The following is a 19,495-nucleotide window of genomic DNA, read 5'->3' on the forward strand; positions in this document are numbered from 1 at the left end:
TACATAGCAGTACTATATAAAAATATAAAGTTCTAAAAAACAGCCATGTGCCTCCACTCTCAAAAGAAATAAATAAATAAACATCCCTGTGGATAAGAAATTGAACTGAACACAAAGACGAAAGCAGGGTTGAAACTGCAGCCTGTTGGTGTCTGAGTCTGGAAGCAGACAGAAGCAGCTGGAAATTTGGATAACAGGATTGTAAAGCGCTCCCAATAGAAGCATGGAATTAGAACTACCACACTGCTTGAACTCAGGGACAGGGAAGAGATTCCTGAAAGTAGACTGAGAAAAGTTGCTGCCAACTGTTCCCTGGGGCTATCACTTATTAGAAAGATGCTTGCCTAGGGAAACATATAGCCTTACATCCTGGACCTAAGTTGAGCTGCTGATAAAAGACTTGGTTCTGGTTGAGAGACCCAGGGGAGGCCACCATAAAACCCCCTCAACAGGGAGGTAAAAGTAAAAGGAGATAAGATAGCTTATACAAATGATATAGCTTTCACAATGTGACTGTGTGATTGTGAAAACCGTGTGTCTGATGCTCCTTTTACCTACCTTGCCAAAAGACAAGTAGAACATATGGAATAAAAATAAATAATAGGGGGAACAAATGTTAAAATAAATTTAGTTTGGAATGCTAGTGATCAATGAAAGCGAGGGGTAAGGGGTATGGTATATATAATTTTTTTTTCCTGTTTTCGTTTTATTTCTTTTTCTGTTGTCTTTTTATTTCTTTTTCTGAATTGATGCAAATGTTCTAAGAAAGGATCATGATGATGAATACGCAACTATGTGATGGTATTGTGAATTACTGATTATATATGTAGAATGATCAAAATAGGAATGTTTGCATTTTTTTGGTGTTTTTTGTATTTAAAAAATAAAGAAAGAAAAGAAAAATATTTATTAAAAAAGACAGCTTATACATAAGTTAAGATAGCTTATACTTTAAAGTTGTAAAACACTTGAGGAAAACTAATGTAAGAAGGGACTCAATACAATTTTAAAAATATTTACTCCTGAAGAGATGAAAAGAACAATCTCTGGAAAATATCTTTAAAATAAATAGGGTGTGATTGTGAAAACCTTGTGTCTGATGCTCCTTTTATCTACCTTGTCAACAAAGGAGTAGAACATATGGAATAAAAATAAATAATAGGGGGAACAAATGCTAAAATAAATTTAGTTTGAAATGCTAGTGATCAATGAAAACGAGGGGTAAGGGGTATGGTAGGTATAATCTTTTTTTTTTTTCTTTCCTGTGTTCGTTTTATTTCTTTTTCTGTTGTCTTTTTATTTCTTTTTCTGAATTAATGCAAATGTTCTAAGAAATGATGAATATGCAACTAAGTGATGATATTGTGAATTACTGACTATGGATGTTGTTTTATTTTGTTTCTTTATTTTTTAATTAATAAATAAATAAAAAAATAAAAATAAATAGGCTTAGGGTCCTAAAAGAGATAAGGAAACTCTAAATCCAATAAAGGAAAGAAATGGAAGTTTTGAAAGAAAAAACAAGCAAGAACATGTGAATATGAAAAAGGTACCTATTAAAAATTGTAGAAATGAAAAAGCATCATTAGAATTTGCAACTTAATAGATAGCTCTAGACAGGATACATAGGACTCATTAATTAGAAGATAGTACTGAGGAATTCTTCTAGAATGCAGCACAGACATGGACAGATGTGTCTAGTAGGAATTCCAAATATGAAATAGAGGAAATAGCAGACAAATATTTGAAGTGATAATGGCTGAGAATTCTAGAATTAAATAAACAGCATGAAAACCAAACCAAAAATAGACACTTAAACATATTATGGTCAAACTGCAGGCAAGAATAAAGAGGAAATGTTAAAAATTACTAGAGGAATAAAAGCAAAATTCAAAGAATGGTGGTTGGACTAACAGACAACATCTCATCAACATTAAATGCCTAAAGATAATAGGGGAATATCTAGGGAAACTCCTTGTTCACCTAAAATTCCACACCCAGCTGTTGTTCAAGAGTGAGATAAAAGAAAGGGGTTTCTGGACATACTAACTCTATCAGTTACAGATCGTTGCTAAAAGAACTACTAAAGACATACTTCGGTTAAGAGAAAGTAAACCCTGTTGGAAGGAGCAGCTTTCTAGCACCAACAATGAGCACAGAAATTGATACATTATACTGGTAAATTTAATGAACAGTTGTCAGGATGCTTTCTGTGCCTCACTCCCGTCCCACGCTCAGAGCCCACCATTACTCCCCTGAGAAACCGTTCTTTACCCCTGGTCTCTTGCAATGATGACCTATGATTTCTTTCTGTAGGACCTTCCTTTGAAATCCAGAATTTAAAATTCTTGATTTGTTAATTCTTGCCGCCTTTTTTCCTGTCTGCTGACCTTGGGCAAAACTGAAGGTTGGAGAAGGGAGATTTGAGACTGGCTGACCAAGTCATGGCTGGATGTTTTGCAAGAAGGCATGGGCTGGGGGTAGTATTTGGAGATTGAGAAGGTCATGAGCTCTCTGATAACTACCAAGGGGTCTGTGCCAGAAGCTGGTGTCAGCATGGGCAGTGCAGATGATCTCAGCTAGGCAGGCATTCACAGGTAAAACAACCAGTTCTCAGACACAACAAGGACATGCAGGCCTCGCCAGATTTGAGTTTGTGTGTGTGTGTGTGTGTGTGTGTGTGTGTGTGTAAGGGAGGGGCTGTCTCTTCTTCGAGACAGTGACTGGCTCCACAGGGTACCTTCTGCCAGTGTTGGTTGTTGCTGTATCCAGGAAGCAGGGAGTTTGCTGGGTTGGCAGGGATCTGGGGAACAGGGAACTTTTGATGGTTATACCCCCTTTAGCGTAGAAAAGCCTCCTTGGAAGGTAGTGGGCGATTACGGAAGGACCATTGGATGTGCGGTCATATCAGATTTGGGGTGGCATCAAAGTGTCACTTATGGCCTCGCCAACCTTATTCAGCTTACTCTTGGGACTTCTGTGAATACCTAATGAGAGGTTATATCTGAAAATGCCCTGAAACTCATAAAACATCGTGTAATTTGAGTAATAACAGTCTGTGTTTTGACACCTTAGAATGAGACTGTGGAATACATCCTCAGGTTGTGTGTAAGCAGCTAGAAAGACAGTGAGTCTCCTATCAGAGTCCTGGGCTGGGCTTTTCTCCCTTCTCCCCATCCTGTCTGGGGTCAAGCAGCTCCACCCCATTCACCCCATCCTAAACCCAGCAGAATGCTTTATTTTGATGTTTCTTGATTGTGTTTAGCTTTGCTGGTCTGAAGCCATGTTGGCCTGTGCTAAATTAGGTAAATTCCAGGCTCATCTCCTGGAACTGACCAGAAAATGGTTTTTAAGCACCACAGTCTAAAACACAACCCCTGCTGTTCTCGTTTTGGGGCGACTTTCATTGCTTCTGCTTTCCCTTTCCTTTACCTGCGAGCTAACTAGGCCTGCATTGGTTCCTTGTTCCAAGGGCAAAATTCTCAAGCATCCCCTGATTGGTGGAAGGCCCTGGGGGAGGGAGAGGACCTGTATTAGTTTCCTTGGGCTGCTATAACAAAATGCCACAAAGTGGGTGGCTTAAAACCACAGAAATTTACTCTCTTACTGTTCTGAAAGCTAGAAATCTTAAATCAAGGTGGCTGCAAGGTTTGGTTCATTCTGGAGACTCTGAGGAAGAATGAATTCCATACCTCTCTCTAGCATCTGGTGATTGCTAGCAATTCTTGACATTCCTTGTAGATGAATTACTTCACTCCCTGTCTCCAACTTCACATGCCCTTCTTTAGGGCTCACTCTAATCCAGTATGACCTCAACAACTTGATTACACCTGTAAAGACCCTATTTCCAAATAAAATTGCATTCACAGGTACCACGGCTTAGGACTTCCACATTTCTTTTAGTGGGGACACAGTTCAACCCACAGCAGGGCCCCATCCATTTTTCAAGGCCCTTGCTACCCCTGGATCCTGGCTGTCAGTTCCTCTGTGGAGCCTCAGCGTCTCAAGATCTGCCAGTCATTCAGGGAACAGCTAAATGATTATTATTAAATGATCTTAGCAAACTTGTGACCACAGATCTTTTAGGAGACCATTGCATTGCCTTACCATGCTGCTGAATTTCCCTAGTTACTCCCGTAGTAACCCCATTAGTAAAGAGCCCCTCCTGGTTGTCCTTCCACCAAATGCCTCAGCTTCCTCATGCCTGTGCCCCTGTGCTCTGCTTTCCCTCCTGCTGCCACAGAGAGATTCTCCACGGAAACACTGGATCCCATCTCCTCCTGCCAGTCAAGGACTTTGCTCCTCAATTACTCTCCCTTTTTCCTGCATCATTAACTTCTCTCTACTCAGTCATTTCTATTATTATATAAACATTCTGTAAGATCTCCCAGCTTAACCCCCATTTTACTTTCTTATACCCCACCCCCTCTCTTTTTGTACTGCCTTTATTGAGATATAATTTACATGCCTTACAGTTCACCTACTTAAAGTGTTTTTAATATATTCACTAGGTTGAGTGTGAATTTTACAGTTGTTTTTCGGGGTACATGGGCTGAAAATCAACCTCAGGCCTCTCACCTGGCAGGCAAGCATCCTACCGCTGAACTAGTGTGAATTTTAGAACATTTTCATCATCCCCCAAGAGAACCCCAAGCCCATTAGCAGCCGCTTCCAACTCCCCTACCCAGCCTTAGGCAACCACTAATCTATGTTCTCTCTCCATGGATTTGCCTATACTGAACATTTCATATAGATGGGATCATACAATATGGGGTCTTTTGTGATAAGCTTTATCACTTAGCATAATGTTTTCCAGGTTCATCCATGTTGTAGTATGTATCAGTACTTCATTACTTTTTATGGTTGAAAAATAATCCATTGTATAGATATATCATGTTTTGTTCATCCATTTAGTTGATGGGCATTTGGGTTTTGTTTCCACATTTGGACTGTTATGTATAATGTTACTATTAGCATTTGAATGCAAGTTTTGCATGGATATAGGTTTTTATTTCTCTTGGGTGTACACTTAGGAGTGGAATTGCTGGGTCATGTGGTTCTGTTATCCTTTTGAGGAATTGCCAGCTACACCATTTTACATCTCCACCTACAGTATATGAGGGTTCTAGTTTCTCCATGTCTTCATCAATCTTCCTTCTTATTTGTCCTTTTAATTATAGCCATCCTAATGGGTGGGAAGTGGTATCTGACTGTGGTTTTGATTTGCATTTCCCTGATGGCTAATGATGATGAACATCTTTTCATGTGCTTATTGACCATTTCCCATTCCAGTCAGGTTTTTGTCCTCCCATACCCCTAGAATAATTATAAGGGTCACTTCTGACCTCTCTCTGGCACATCCAGTGGTCAGTTTACAATCCTCATCTTATTCACTCTTCAGCAACATTTGACACAGTTAATTCCTCCTTCATTCTCAAAACTCTTTGTCTCTTTGCCTACCAGAAACAAGGTTGGCTCCCTCCTGCCTCATTAGCCATTTCATTCCCTGGTCTTTGTTGCCTCCAACTCTTATAGACATTGGCATGCCCCAGAGGCTCTGCTCCCTCCTCACCCACCCCCCCTAAATTATATCTTCTGGTCCTGTAGTTTTAAAATGGACGGTGCTCTAATGACTCAAATGTGTCTCTTTAGCTCTGACCTCGCCCATGAGCTTCGGGCATGAGTGTCCTTGGTTGCCACAAGAAAGTCTAAAAGACATCTCAAATTAAGCCTGTCACAAACTGATCTTTTGTGGCTTTTTTTTCCTACCCAAACCCATTCCTTTTCCTGTCTTTCCTTTATTGGTTAGTGACACCTCTGTCCACCATGATGCTCAAGCCGTAGACCTCTGTGTCATACCATATCCCATCTTCCTCTCTCACTCCCCTCTGCCCTCCCACCACCCCAAGCCCCACCCAACCCATCAGGAAAATCCCTCGCAAGTTCTGATTGTGGCTTCCCACATCTCCACTGCCTGGGGTTTTTCTATCACCTCCTTTCTGAGCTCACTGTTAGTCTCACCCAGCAGCCACAGTGGTCCTTTAATAAAAAATGTTTTCATGTTAAAAAAATATTATTTAAAAATGTATCATGACACATTCAAAATCATATATATCATATATGTATTGTTTAATGGTTGAAAGTAAAAATAGGTACTCTTTCACCACCCATATTAAGAGATAATACACTATCCCCTACTTTTTCTTTTTTAGGTTAAGTTTTTTTTCTCTTTATATTCAATACTTTTGAAGCCTTCTGTGAACACCTCCTTGATCCCATTTACCTGCCCCTTCCAGAGGAATACCCTAAATTTTGTGTGAATTATTTCCTTCATATTTTCTATTCTATCATTTGTGTATAGAGGCCTAACCAATTTCTGGCTTAGCCTTGTATATTTTTTAACTTTTTTCGTGGACTCACGCTGTAGGCATTCATCCATGACTTACTCTTTTTGCTTAATATGATGGATTTTTACTCCCTGCTCATGTCTGAAACTGTGGTTTCCACTTTTACTGTGTGGCATGAATGTACCATAGCTTATCCATGCTGATGTACATCTGTATTGTTTGCTGTTTTTTGTTTGTTTTCGATAGTCAATAAACAGGAATTTATTGTCTCAGTTTGGGAGGCAGGAAGTCCAAAATGAAGGTATCGGCAAGACCATGGTTTCTCTGAAGTCTAGTGTTGTGGTGGTGGCCTGCCAACAGTTCTTAGCTTGATCTCTGCCTCCAGCACATGGCTATTTCTCCTCTTCTTCTTCTTTTTTTAATAGCAATGTTACAAATTACTCAGTTAACACAGGGTAATAACCACATTAACAATAAATCCACTGTAGTCTGTGGTTACAGTCCCCATTATTTTTGCTCATTCCTCAGTCTTGACAGATTTGGGATGGTGACCACTCTGGCTGGGCTGGGAAGGGACGTATATATTATGAGTCAGAGGAATGGAATTATTTTGCTTGCCATTGAAGATACTCCTTGGTTTCAGGATGGGGCTGATCCATGCTTATCTTTCTGCGGTTGTCCAGGGCAGGCCAGAGGAACTGGAGAGGGAAGAACTTGACCACCTGTCTGCTGGGTTTTAGGGCTCCACCAGGATAGGCACAACCCAGAGGCTTTAAGTCCCTGAGAAATAAATTTAACAAGTAAATTAAATATATAGGTTCAAGTAGAAGAATCATAATTATAATATCATCTAAGTGAATATAACTGTGTTTTATTGGAGAAATAGCTTTTCAGAGATTTCTAGATAGAGCCTGCCACCAGGTTGTTGATTTCATGTAGCCACGTGGCTTGCCTGTTTCTTCTGCACATCCCTAGTGTTTCCCCAGAGTTTGCAGTTTTTACCTATTACCCAGTGTTGTCATGAGCATTCTTGCTCATGTCTTCTGGTGCACATGTTCATATCTTCCTGGAGTTTACTGGAAAATACTGGAGTTTACTACACACTCACCAAAATGTCTAAAATTCAAAAGATTGAAAATATCAAATGTTGACCAGGACATGGCATCATTCAAACACTCATCCCCATTACTGGTGGGAGTGTAAATGCTGTAATCTCTTTGGTAAACTATTTGATGCCTTCTTATAAAGCCAAACATTTGCTAACCTTATGACCCAGCAGTTCAATTCCTAGGTATTTATCCAAGAGAAATGAGAAATAAGTGTTTTTATCAAGAAGGGATGTGGATTTTGAAGTCTTCCCTACATCAATTGATGTGATCATTTGGTTTTTCCTCTTTGATTTGTTAATGTGATATATTACATTAATTGATTTTCTCATGTTGAATCATCTTTGCATACTTGGAATAAAATCCAGTTGATCATCATGCTGTGTAATTCTTTTAATGTGCTATTGGATTCAATTTGTAAGTACTTAGTTGGGACTTTTGTGTCTATATTCACTGGAGAGACTGGTTTGTAATTTTCCTTTCTTGTGGTATCTTCCTCTGGCTTTGGTATTTGGGTGATGTTGGCTTCATAGAATGAGTTAGGTAGTGCTCCCTCCTCTTTAGTTTTTTGGAAGAGTTTGAGCAGGATTGATATTAATTCTTCTTATAATGATTGGTAGAATTCATTTGTGAAGCCATCTGGTCCTTGGCTTTTTGTTGTTCGCCGTTTTTTGTTTGTTTGTTTGTTTTAATATTTTTATCGAGAAATATCCACACACATATACAGCCCAACCGTATGAGGCGGCTCACAATATCATCACATAGTTGTGTATTCTTTACCATGATCATTTTGATCATTTTTAGAACATTTGCATTACTCCAGAAAAGGAAATAAAAAGAAAAAAAAAAGAATTTATGCATCCCAAACTCCTTACCCCTCCCTCTCGTTGACCCACAGTATTTCAATCTATCCAGTTTTTACCCTTTATCTCCCCTATTATTTGTTTATTTTTTATGCTTATTATTATTATTTTACTCATCTGTCCATATCCTGAATAAAAGGAGCATCAGACACAAGGTTTTCACAATCACACAGTCACGTTGTAAAAGCTACATAGTTATACAGTCTTCTTTAAGAATCAAGGCTACTGGAACACAGCTCAACAGTTTCAGGTACTTCCAGCTACTCCAATACAGCATAAACCAAAAAGGGATACCTATATATTGTGTAAGAATAAACTCCAGGATAACCTCTCGACCCTGTTTGAAATCTCTCAGCCACTGAAACTTTATTTTGTCTTATGTCTCTCTTCCCCCATTTGGTCAAGAAGCCTTTCTCATTGCCATGATGCCGGGGCCAGGCTCATCCCTTGGGAGTCATGTCCCACCTAGGGGGAGAAGGCAATGAGTTCACATGCCAAGTTAGCTTAGAGAGAAAGGCCACAGTTGAGCAACAAAAGAGATTCTCCGGGGGTGACTCTTAGTTATAATTATGAGTAGGCTTAACTTCTCCTTTGTAGGAATAAACGTCATAGGGGTAAGCCCCTAAATTGAGGGCTCAGACTATTGAATTGGTTGTTCCCACTGCTTATGAGAATATCAGGTACTCCCCAGATGGGAAAGTTGAATATTTCCTCCTTTCTCCCCAGTTCCCTATGGGGACTTTGCAAATATTTTTTTGTTCTCTGCCCAAATTACTCTGGGATATATCGGGGCACCATGCTAAGCTGTACAAACCTGTTGGTAGATTTTTTTTTAAAAAGATGATTTGACATGTATTTATTTGTTTTTGAATCAGCTAATTGCACAGAATCCACAACTCTAAATATCAAGAAAGAGTATACAGAGAGGTGTTTCTTCTACATTTATTCCACCAACAATGTGTACTGTTTACTTAGGTGTCATTCCCGAGACATTTTATGCATATTCAAACTTATTTGCAGGTTTGTGCAATCTACCACCCTCTATTAAAAAAACAAAGTAGCATAACGCACACATTGTTTTCCCTTTGCATTTCTAGCCTAACAACAAATCTTTCCCATCAGTCCTTATTGATAACATTAAAAAAAAAAAATCTCATTTTTTTAATGTCTACGCTAATAATTTTTTAACAGGTTTTCCATTAAAAATACAAAAGAAGTTTCATAGATGAGCTAGTATGTGTGTAGGATAAATTCCTAGAAGTGGAATTGCTGGGTCAAAGTAAATGCATTTATAAACTTGATAGATATCCCCAAACCGCTTTCCAAAGAGACTGCATTAATTTAAGCATCCCCGGTCACGGATGACAGTATCTACTTTCCCATTGACTAGCCAACACAACACTGTTCTCTTTTGCGGGGGGCAAGGGGGAAGTGCGTGGTCTGGGAATCGAACCCGGGTCTCCCGCATTTCAGGCGAGCATTCTATCACTGAATTTTGGTAGGTTTTTCATGATTGATTCAATCTCTTTATTTGTGATTGGTCTGTTCAGGTCTTCTGTTTCTTTGTGTGTTTCTAGGACATTGTCCATTTCATCTAAGTTGTCTAATTTTTAGCATACAGTTGTTCATAAAATCCTTTTAAGATCTTTTTTATTTCTTTGGGGGCAGTAGTTATGTCCCCCCCATCTCATTTCTGATTTTATGTATTCCAGCTTCTCTCTTTTTTCTGTCAGTCTAGTTAAGAGTTTGTCAATTCTGTTGATCTTCTCAAAGAACAACTGTTGATATTGTCAGTTTTTAAAAATTTGCTCTGATTATCCATTTTAAAATTTAAATCCAGTCATGACACTACACTCTTCAAAACCCTCCCATCTAGTTCATAATAAAAACCCACATCATCCATTGCCTTGCTGCCCTTCTTACTATGTTTTTTTAACTTCCCTAAGTGTGCATGGTAAAATATATATAGCATAAAAATCATTTTAACCATTTTTAAGTGTACAATTCTGTGACATTAAGTACATTATTACCTTGTTATTGTGTAACTTTTCTTATTTCCAGGCTGTTTTTATCATCCCAAACAGACACTCATTAAGCAATAACTCTCCATTCCTCCCTCTTCAGTTCCCTGGTAACCACTTTTCTGCCTTCCCGTTCTATGAATTTGCTTATTCTAAATATCTCATATAGGAGAAATCATGAAGTATTCCTTTAGTATCTGGCTTATTTTACTCAACATGCTGTCTTTGTGGTTCATCCATATTATAGTATGTATCAGCATTCCATTCCTTTTTACGGCCGAATAATACTCCATTGTATGAATATAGCACATTTTGTTAATCTATTCATCGGTCAGCGGACCCTTGGGTTGCTTCCACCTTTAGGTTATTGTGAGTAATATTGTTGTGAACACTGGTGTACAAATATCTGTTCACTTCCCTGTTTTCAATTCATTTTGATGGATAATTAGAAGCGGAATTGCTAGATCATATGGTAATACTATTTCTGAGAAATTGCCAAACTGTTTTCTACAGCAGCTGCATTATTTTCCATTCCCACCAAAATGTGTTAAGGTTCCAATTTCTCCACATCCTCACCAACACTTGGTATCTTCTGTTTTTTAAATACTAAAACCATCCTACTAAATGTGAAATGATATCTCGTAGCTTCAGTTTGCATTTCTCTACTTACTCATGATGTTTCCATGTGTTTATTGGCCATTTGTATATCTTCTTTGTAGAAATGTCTGTTCAAACCTTTGCCCATTGGGGCTGTTTGTCTTCTTGTTGTTGAGTTGTAGGAGTTCTTTGTATATTCTGGATTTTAAACCCTTATTAGTTTGAAGGTTTCCATTCTGTTGGTGGTTGTTTTACTTTCTTCATAAATGTCTATTTAACAAAATTCTGATGAAGTCCAGTTTATTTTTTTTTCCTTTGTTGCTTGTGCTTTTGGATGTAAAATCTAAGACTCCATTAAAGTAAAGTCAAGTCCTGAAAAAATTTCCCTAAGTTTTCTTGTAAGAGTCTTATAGTATTTAGCTCTTATATTTAGGTCGTTGACCCATTTTGAATTAATTTTCGTATATTGTGAGAGGTAGGGGTCCGAATTCATCCTTTTCCACATGAATTTCCAGTTTTCCCTGCATTGTTAGTTGAAGAGACTATTCTTTCCCCACTTAGTGGACTTGGTACCCTTGTTAAAAATCGACTGGTCATAGATATCTGAGTTTATTTCTGGACTCTCAATTCTATTCATTGGTATGGCTAGCCTTATGCCATACCACACTATTTTAATTTCTGTAGCTTTGTAGTAAATTCTGAAATAAAGAAATATGATTCCTCCAACTTTGATTTTTTTCAAAGTTGTTGTTCTAGTTTGCTAGCTGCCGGAATGCAACACACCAGAGACGGATTGGCTTTTAATAAAAGGAGATTTATTTTGTTAGTTCTTCAGAGGAAAGCCAGCTAACTTTCCACTGAGGTTCTTTCTTACGTGGGAAAGCACAGGATGCCTCTGCTGGCCTTCTCTCCAGGCCCCTGGGTTCCAACAACTTTCCCGGGTGACTTCTTTCTGCATCTCCAAAGGCCTGGGCTGAGCTGCGAGTGCTGAGATGAGGAATGCCGAGCTGCTTGGCTGTGCTACGTTGCACTCTCTCATTTAAGCACCAGCCAATTAAGTCAAACATCATCCATTGCAGCAGGCACGCCTCCCAACCGACTGCAGATGTAAATCAGCAACAGATGAGGTTCACCAACCGCTGTCTCATGTCCACAGCAACAGAACTAGGTGCCTTCACCTGGCCAAGTTGACAACTAAATCTAACTACCACAGCTGTTTTGACTATTAGGGCTCTCTTGCAATTCCATATGGATTTAAAGATCAGTTTTTCAAGTTCTACAAAAAAAGGCTGCTGGAATTTTGGTAAGAATTGCATTGAATTTGCAGATAGCTTTAAGTAATAGTCTTATTAGCAATGTTAAGTCTTTTAATCCTTGAACATGAGAGATTTCCATTTATACAGGTGTTTAATTTCTTTTATAAGTGCTTTGTAATTTTCAGTGTTCAAGTCTTTTACCTCTTTGGTTAAATTTATTCCTAGTTATTTTACTCTTTTAGATGCTATTAGAAATGGATCTTGGATGCTCTTAATAGATCAGGCTTGTTCCCTGAAAAACTAAGTTCTTTTCTGGTTACTCGAAAGTTAAACATAAAATTACGGTATAACCCAACAATCCTAATCCTAGGTATATAACCAAGAAATTGAAAACAGAGACTCAAACAGATATGTGTATACGACTATTCATAGCAGCATTATTCACAAGAGCCAAAAGATGGAAGCAACCCAAGTGTCCATCAGCTGATGAACTGGTGAACAAAATGTGGTATAGCCACATGATGGAATATTACTCATCCATAAAAATAAACGAAACTTTGAAATAAGCCAGACACAAAAGGGCAAGTACCATATGATTCCACCTGAATGAAATATCTAAAATCGGCAAATTCATAAAGACAGAAAATAGATTAGAAGTTATCATGGAATAAGAGGAGGAGGAAATGGAGAGTTATTGCTTAATAGGTACAGAGTTTCTGTTTGAAGTGATGAAAAGTTTTAGAAATAGGTAGTAGTGATAGTTGTGCAACATCGTGAATGTAATAAATTCCACAAAATTGTACACTTAAAAGTGGTTAAAATGGTAAGTTTTATGTTACATATATTTTACCACAATTGAAAAAAACACACCCAGGCACCGAGGTCTTTTCCCTGGATGTTGGGCGTGGCCGTGGGCAGAAGGAGAACTGCAGGAGACAATCCCTCGCTTTCTGTTTACAGACCATTCAGCTAAAGGTCATGCCCAGGGTCTGGGCTGCCAGAAAGGCACAGCAGAACATGAGAAGAAGCACATTCTAGCCAGTGCCACTGGGGACCCTGGAATAGAGCCAGAAACTCAGAGTGAGACATATGGGTGAAGCTTCATTGCCTCCAGGTAGCCAGCTTTTGTGTCTCCTTCCCTCTCCAAACTGATCCCCTGGCTTGTTCAAGATGCCCACAGGCCTCTTTCTGTGCCTTGCCTGGTCCGAGGCTCTCGAGCCAGATAGATCTGGGCTCAAATCCCACTTCCACTTATGAGGCCATGACCTTAAGCAAGTTCTTTTGCTTCTGTGAGTCTCACTTTCCCACCCAGCCTAATGTCCTCTTTATTGGGAAGTTCTAGTTCTGTTCCCTGATGGTTTTGTGGTTTGGCTTGGTCCCAGGAAGCTGAGCTGCCATGAACAGATGGGCAGCTGGGTAGAGACCTTCTCTGCAGCTTCTGGCACCAGCCAGAAGACTGAATGGGCTGTCCAGAGCTGGAGCTTTCAACAGGGAGATGGAGCAGGGCTGGGCTGCAAGACTCTGGGGCCAGATCAGAACCAGGCCAAGCCAGATTTGGAGAGGAGATGGTGGCCAGAGGAGAGGCAGGCAGGTAGGTTTTAGTGATTCACATGCCCTGAACCAGGGCTAGGGGCTCCAATCTCAGCCTTGCCCCCTCACTTTTGCTCTGGTTTCCTCGCACATGGCAAGGATTCAAGCTGCTTTCCCTAGGACTAGTGTCCATGCCATCCGGCAGGCAGTGTCTTCTCTAGCTCTTCCCCTCCAGGGCAGCACAGGAGCTTTGGACTATTAACGCCTACCTGGAGTTCTTTTAGTTCTCAAAATACAGGTAAAGGCAGTTGAGGCCCTGAGGCGTGGGAGGTGGTGGGACTGAGCCCAGGTGTCCTGATGTAGTCAGGTCCCTCTCCCTGAGGCCAGAGCTGCAAAAATGGTTAGTGCTGCACTGTGCTAATGCAGAAATGCTTCAACTGCCCTCCATGACCCAGAGAAGGGGGCAACATGACACAGACTAGTGGGCTCTTCCCTCAAACTCTTGAGGAGCTTCGCACAGGCACTTAGAGGGTGCAGAGACTAGGGTGTTGGGGCAGAGGAGTCGGTATTTGCAGCCCCCTGGGATCTTCTCTGGGCCACTTTCTCTTAGGAGTCATCTGAAATGAATTGCACATAACTGGGCCAGGAGCTGCCTAAACCCAGTTTTTCCAGGGACTTGCTCTATGACTCTGGGGAAATCACTTCTTGTTTACCCACAGGCTAGTAACTAGTCCTCGGAGGCAGAGGCCAGGGCATTACAGAGTGATGCTATCTGTACATAGTAGAGAAGGGGCAGCCCTTTCTTTTGTCCAGTCCAGTTAAGTGGGCGTCTCCTCTATTGCCAGCTTTGTCCCCTGAGAAATTTGGAGGAGGGGCTGGAGGAGGGTGTGGATGTGTGCATGTGTGTGATCTGGCTGCCCGTTATTTTTCCACTTTGCAATTTTAGGGTTATGCTGCTGCAGCCCAGTGTCTGACACGTGAGGGGGAACCTCCCAGGGATTACCGCTGGCGCCAGGCTGAGACAGACTGGCCTTGGGGGATGGGCAGAGGAGTTGCTGACGCCGGGCCAGCAGCATCAGGAACGAGGCCGCAGCCCTGGCCAGGAGCCCAGCAGACCCTCAGCTGACCCAGATGGCATTCAAAACAGCACCCCGCTGAGTAGCAGCTGGGACCAGAGGGTCCCTCAGCAGGAGTGGGAGCTCAGCGATCACCTACGCAACTGGAATTGGGGCTGTGAGCGTTGGGAGAAGGGCCGGCACCAGTGGGCAGCACCTAACGCACGGAGGATGTTTGTCTCTACAGCAGAGTGTTCCGACACCCACTGAGCTTTCTGGTCTTCACCTCTCAGAGCTGGGGCCCTGGCAGAGCAGTTGGACCGGGGGGACCCCTTGAAGTCCGTGTGCTCTCCATTGTGATTGGAGTCCCAGGGCTTCCCCCACAGCAGGGTACGAGGGACCGCCTCAGCATCTGCTCATGAGCCACAAGGACCCTGACTGCTCCAGACTGGACTGTTTCAAGCCGCCAAAGAGGGCGCCCCCGAGAGCTGGCAACCAACTACACCAAGGGACTAGAGGGCTGGAAAGGACTGACCTTCCCCTTATCAGGGCGGTGGGAGAGGCAGAGCCTCTGTGGCCCAGCTAGTGACGGAGAGACATGATGAAGCCATAAGCAGGGACCTGAGTGGCCCCAGGTTCCAGGTTGTCAGGGCCAGGGGACGTCACTCCTGCTGCCCTTGCTTCCTCACGTTACAGGAAAGCCTGGCGTGGGACCTCTCTCGCCATACCCAGCCACGGCACGTGCCCCTATGCCCTGCACACGTGGCCTTGAAAGCCGTGGCTGGCCCCTCCGTGGGCTGGGAAAGCAGTGGCCACGGTGACCCCCACCTGCCTGTCCGGCACCATGAGGTGCTCTCTGCGGGTCTGGTTCCTCTCTGTGGCCTTCCTGCTGGTGTTCATTATGTCTCTGCTCTTCACTTACTCCCACCACAGCATGACTGCCCTGCCCTACCTGGACCTGGGGTCCCTGGGCGGCACCCACCGTGTGAAGCTGGTGCCCGGCTATGCCGGCCTGCAGCACCTCAGCAAGGAGGGGCTCGCGGGCAAGAGCTGTGCCTGCCGCCACTGCATGGGTGATGCCGGCGCCTCCGACTGGTTCAACAGCCACTTCGACGGCACCATCTCCCCTGTCTGGACCCGAGAGAATATGGACCTCCCCCTGGACGTCCAGAGGTGGTGGATGGTGAGAGCTGTTGCCCCTCCTGCCACCCCTTTGCTGCCCCCTCTCTAGGGGTCTGTCCCGCCTGTTTTGGAGTCCCTCTCAGAGCCACCTCTTGTGTTGAGCTCTGTCTTTGAGCTCAGAGCCTTGCAAAGTAGGAGGCCTGTATGATGAGGGTTGCAGACTAGGCCACGGATAAGTGAAGGGCAGAGCTGGGCTTTGGCCTGGAAAGGGAGAGAGAATTAATCCTCTCTAGTGCCCACAGGGGCCAACCCAGTATACACTGGGAACACCTCCTGAGCAGAGTAGGCCTCGGGCGAGAAGAGGGTGAGACAGGAGGACAAAGGCAGCCGCTCCTCAGCTCCAGTTAGGGCCGCCACTGCCAAAAATGTGAACTCACCGCTGCTGCATCCTCTGACCTTTTGAGAGAAAACAAAATCCAGATTTGTTGTTGTTGTTTTTTTTAAATATCCTCATTTGTAAATGTTGGCTTAAAATAATTTTAAACCCCGTGTGTGCCACTCACTTGGCACTTTCCAGTTGCTTGAAAAGATTTCGTCCAGTCTCCAATATGAAACCATTGTGAACTACTCTTGGGAGCTAAGGAAGGTTAAGGAGAGGTGCTGGGGGGCAGGTGTGCCCAAGTCTCTGCAGTCTGGTCCTCCTGTGCCTCCGGTCACCTTTCTTCCTTTTTTTTCCCCATCCACCCTGTCCTGTCCCCTCGGGAGCATCCCTCCCCAGGCTCCACCAGAGCCATCTGGTTGTCTACATGCGTCAAGGGCAGAGCAACTCAGCACTAACCCAGCAGCCCTCAGATCTCTGCTCCTTGTAGTCCCAGCATGCAAACTTGGGACACAGTTCATGGTCCTTTAGCTTTCCCAGATGGGAAATTAAAAGGATGATGGCTATCCTTTTTTCTCACTTTCAGGGATGCCATGAGAATGAGCTCATGTTATCAGGTTTATCAGAACAATTCCAGCCCAGATTCTCCCATTCATGGAATCCCTCCTCATTGCAGCTGTCATTTATGGACTGAATTAAGGGTTGGAGAGTACATAGAACTTGCCCAAGGTCCTGTGTCTCAGCAGTGGCCAGGTAGACCAGCACTCTGGGGCCGGGGTAGATGCTTCCTGCCTACAGGGATGCAATGAACAGCTGATTAAGCATCAAGCTCGTTCCCTGGCAGAGATTCAGCAGAACCACTTCTCTCATGCTCCCCAGCCCCTCTTTCCATGAGCTTAGAGGAATTCTTGTCTCAGAGCCAGGCCCCCTGTCCAGAATGAGTTCATCTTCTTGCTCTTGGGTATCGTCCTGTGCTCAAAGAAGAGGCAGAGAAGCAGGGCTGCCCCAACCCCTGAGCGGCTCCTGCTCAATCATAAAGCCTGGAGTAATGGCTCAGTAGGGCATTTTAAAGCTCTGGTTTGGACCTTACTGACCGGTGGCCCATGGACCAGATTCAGCCCACTCAGTGTTCTAAAAATATTTGTATTAGTTACTAACATTTAGGTATCAAGGTATTTCACACGAAATCCATATTTCCAGTTTCTCTTGAAAAATTGCAAATTGTGGCTATTCTGGGCCCACAATCCTATGTGGCAACAATTGGCAGTTGTCCCTTTTTCATGAGGCACTGGTCTCCTGTTTGCCACAGTCCCCACCTGCTGCTTTTTTCCTGTGTTTTACCTGCCTGGCCCAGTTCATGGTCTCTGAGCTAGTTAGAGTCCAGTTCTCACTGGTGACTGCAGGGGGAAGGGATGCCAATTTAATTCAGACCATCTGGCTTGGAAAGAATCTGTATGCCTCAGTGCATTTCCTTGAGGGGTCAAGGAGTGGCTCCACTTAACCCATGAATATTGCCCAGGATGCTGCCTCTCTAACCACCCTAACTTCAGGCCAAGTCCCAGGGTCGCCCCCTATAGGCTGATTGGGGACACGACCCTGAAGCTCTGCAGGGCTTTCTCTCTACATTCACCACACCTCAAAATCACCTCTTTTTATAAATCAGAGGTGCTCTGGGAGGGGGTGGGGGCTCTGCATACCAGGAAGCTTCTCTGCTTTGTGGCAGGTCCCTCGAGAATGAGTTGATGGAACCTCGACCCCAGCCCTTTCCAGTGCATCAGAGAGGCCTCATGCCTAGCAGGGAGCCATGCCACAGAACAGTCACACTGGGGAGACCTGGCTGTTGTGGAGAGAGGGGAAGGTCCTCACCAGTCAGAAAAAATCCCCGCTCCCTGACAGCTCTGGGTTCAGAGTCATTGGAGGGTAGAAGCCAGGGAGGGGGTGGTACGTGTCCTGCCTGCTCACACCCTTCCCTTCTCCCCTCCCTCTCTTCTCCCCTCTCTTCTCTTCTCCTATCCTCCACAGATGCTGCAGCCCCAGTTCAAGTCTCACAACACCAATGAGGTGCTGGAGAAGCTGTTCCAGATAGTACCGGGCGAGAACCCCTACCGGTTCCGGGACCCCCACCAGTGCCGGCGCTGTGCCGTGGTGGGGAACTCGGGCAACCTGCGGGGTTCTGGCTATGGGCCGGCTGTGGATGGGCACCACTTCATCATGAGGTGAGCTCTGAGGATGGCACAGGGCAGGACTGCAGGAGGGAGCATGGTCTCCCTTGGCCTTGCCTGGCAGTGTGGGAGTTGCCAGCAGCAGCGGGATGTTGTGAGACCCCAACCCTGTGCGGACTCAGGTCTCTTGCCTTTGTTTGTTTGGGTGGACGGGAAGGTGGAATTCCAATTCCAAACTTCGCTTGGAGCCTGCGCTCTGTTTCCAAGGTCCTGAAAAGGGCTGATGTTTGGTGGAAACTCCCACCAGAGGCCCTTCCTGCCTGTCTCTGCGCTGCTGGGCCAGGACTGAGCCCCCCAACCCCACCCTAGCATCTTGCTTGATGCGGCAGGTAGATGTTTCTCCTTCAAGACTCACTAAAGACCTGCGCCAGGGCAGAGGAAGGAGCTGTCCAGTGCTTATTCTGGGCTGCCGTCCCTCACATTTATCTCGTAAGGTTTAGAGCACCTAAGAGCTCTGCCTATTTAGAGTCATTCATTCCACAAATATCTGTGCCCAGCCCTGAGGAAAGAGAAGTGTTGGGGAGACGAAGGCACACAGCAATGCAGGCCTGGGTGCGGCCAGAGCGTGGACCTGTGACCAGAACTTGGGCTGCTCTTTCTGCTCCTGATCTTACAGACTCTTCCCTGCGTGGGAAATGCCACAGCAGGGGTTCTTCCACCCCCACTCCTTGGTGGACAAAGAACCTGAAGATAGAGATACTAGAGCATTTCTTAGGATGAGCATTGCAAAAAGACCAGGTTTCCCAGGAGGTGGGAGGGAGGGCTTTGTCTTAGAAACTGTTGCTGTCTCCATAGCAACACCAAGGCAGCAATATGTCTCTGAGGCTTTCAACATTCCCTGCAAAACCTTTCTCATGTTGGGAAATAGTGGGGGTTGGGAGGGAGAGGAGGATGCTAGGCTCCATCCAGGAACTCAGAGCTATCTGAGAGTTTCCCCCATTCTCCTCTTGCGGGAAGGAGGCAAGAGGGGAGCTAGAGAGGGGCCTTTCCCCACCTC

General features: G+C 43.9%; 1 protein-coding gene and 1 long non-coding RNA gene across 9 annotated transcripts in view; one reads left to right on the forward strand and one right to left on the reverse strand.

The window, feature by feature from the left end:
• The window catches only part of ST3GAL2 (ST3 beta-galactoside alpha-2,3-sialyltransferase 2), a 46,855-nt gene that overhangs the window by 18,977 nt on the left and 8,383 nt on the right, over positions 1 to 19,495 (forward strand). For 2 of the 7 annotated variants that reach the window (XM_077132997.1, XM_077133003.1), the window contains exons 2-3: positions 14,667 to 15,958; positions 18,299 to 18,492. In XM_077132997.1, coding sequence (XP_076989112.1) covers positions 15,620 to 15,958; positions 18,299 to 18,492 — 533 coding nt within the window. In that variant the 5' untranslated portion in view covers positions 14,667 to 15,619. Of the gene's footprint in view, positions 1 to 6,414; positions 12,238 to 13,150; positions 13,782 to 14,666; positions 15,959 to 18,298; positions 18,493 to 19,495 lie in introns of those variants that run through there. The other 5 variants (XM_077132999.1, XM_077132998.1, XM_077133000.1 and 2 more) reach the window with 5 other exon arrangements.
• The window catches only part of LOC143659729 (uncharacterized), a 29,932-nt gene that overhangs the window by 8,590 nt on the left and 1,847 nt on the right, over positions 1 to 19,495 (reverse strand). The gene's annotated exons all lie outside the window — the stretch shown is intronic.

The sequence above is a fragment of the Tamandua tetradactyla genome, chromosome 16 (assembly GCF_023851605.1).
Source record: "Tamandua tetradactyla isolate mTamTet1 chromosome 16, mTamTet1.pri, whole genome shotgun sequence".
Taxonomy (NCBI): domain Eukaryota; kingdom Metazoa; phylum Chordata; class Mammalia; order Pilosa; family Myrmecophagidae; genus Tamandua; species Tamandua tetradactyla.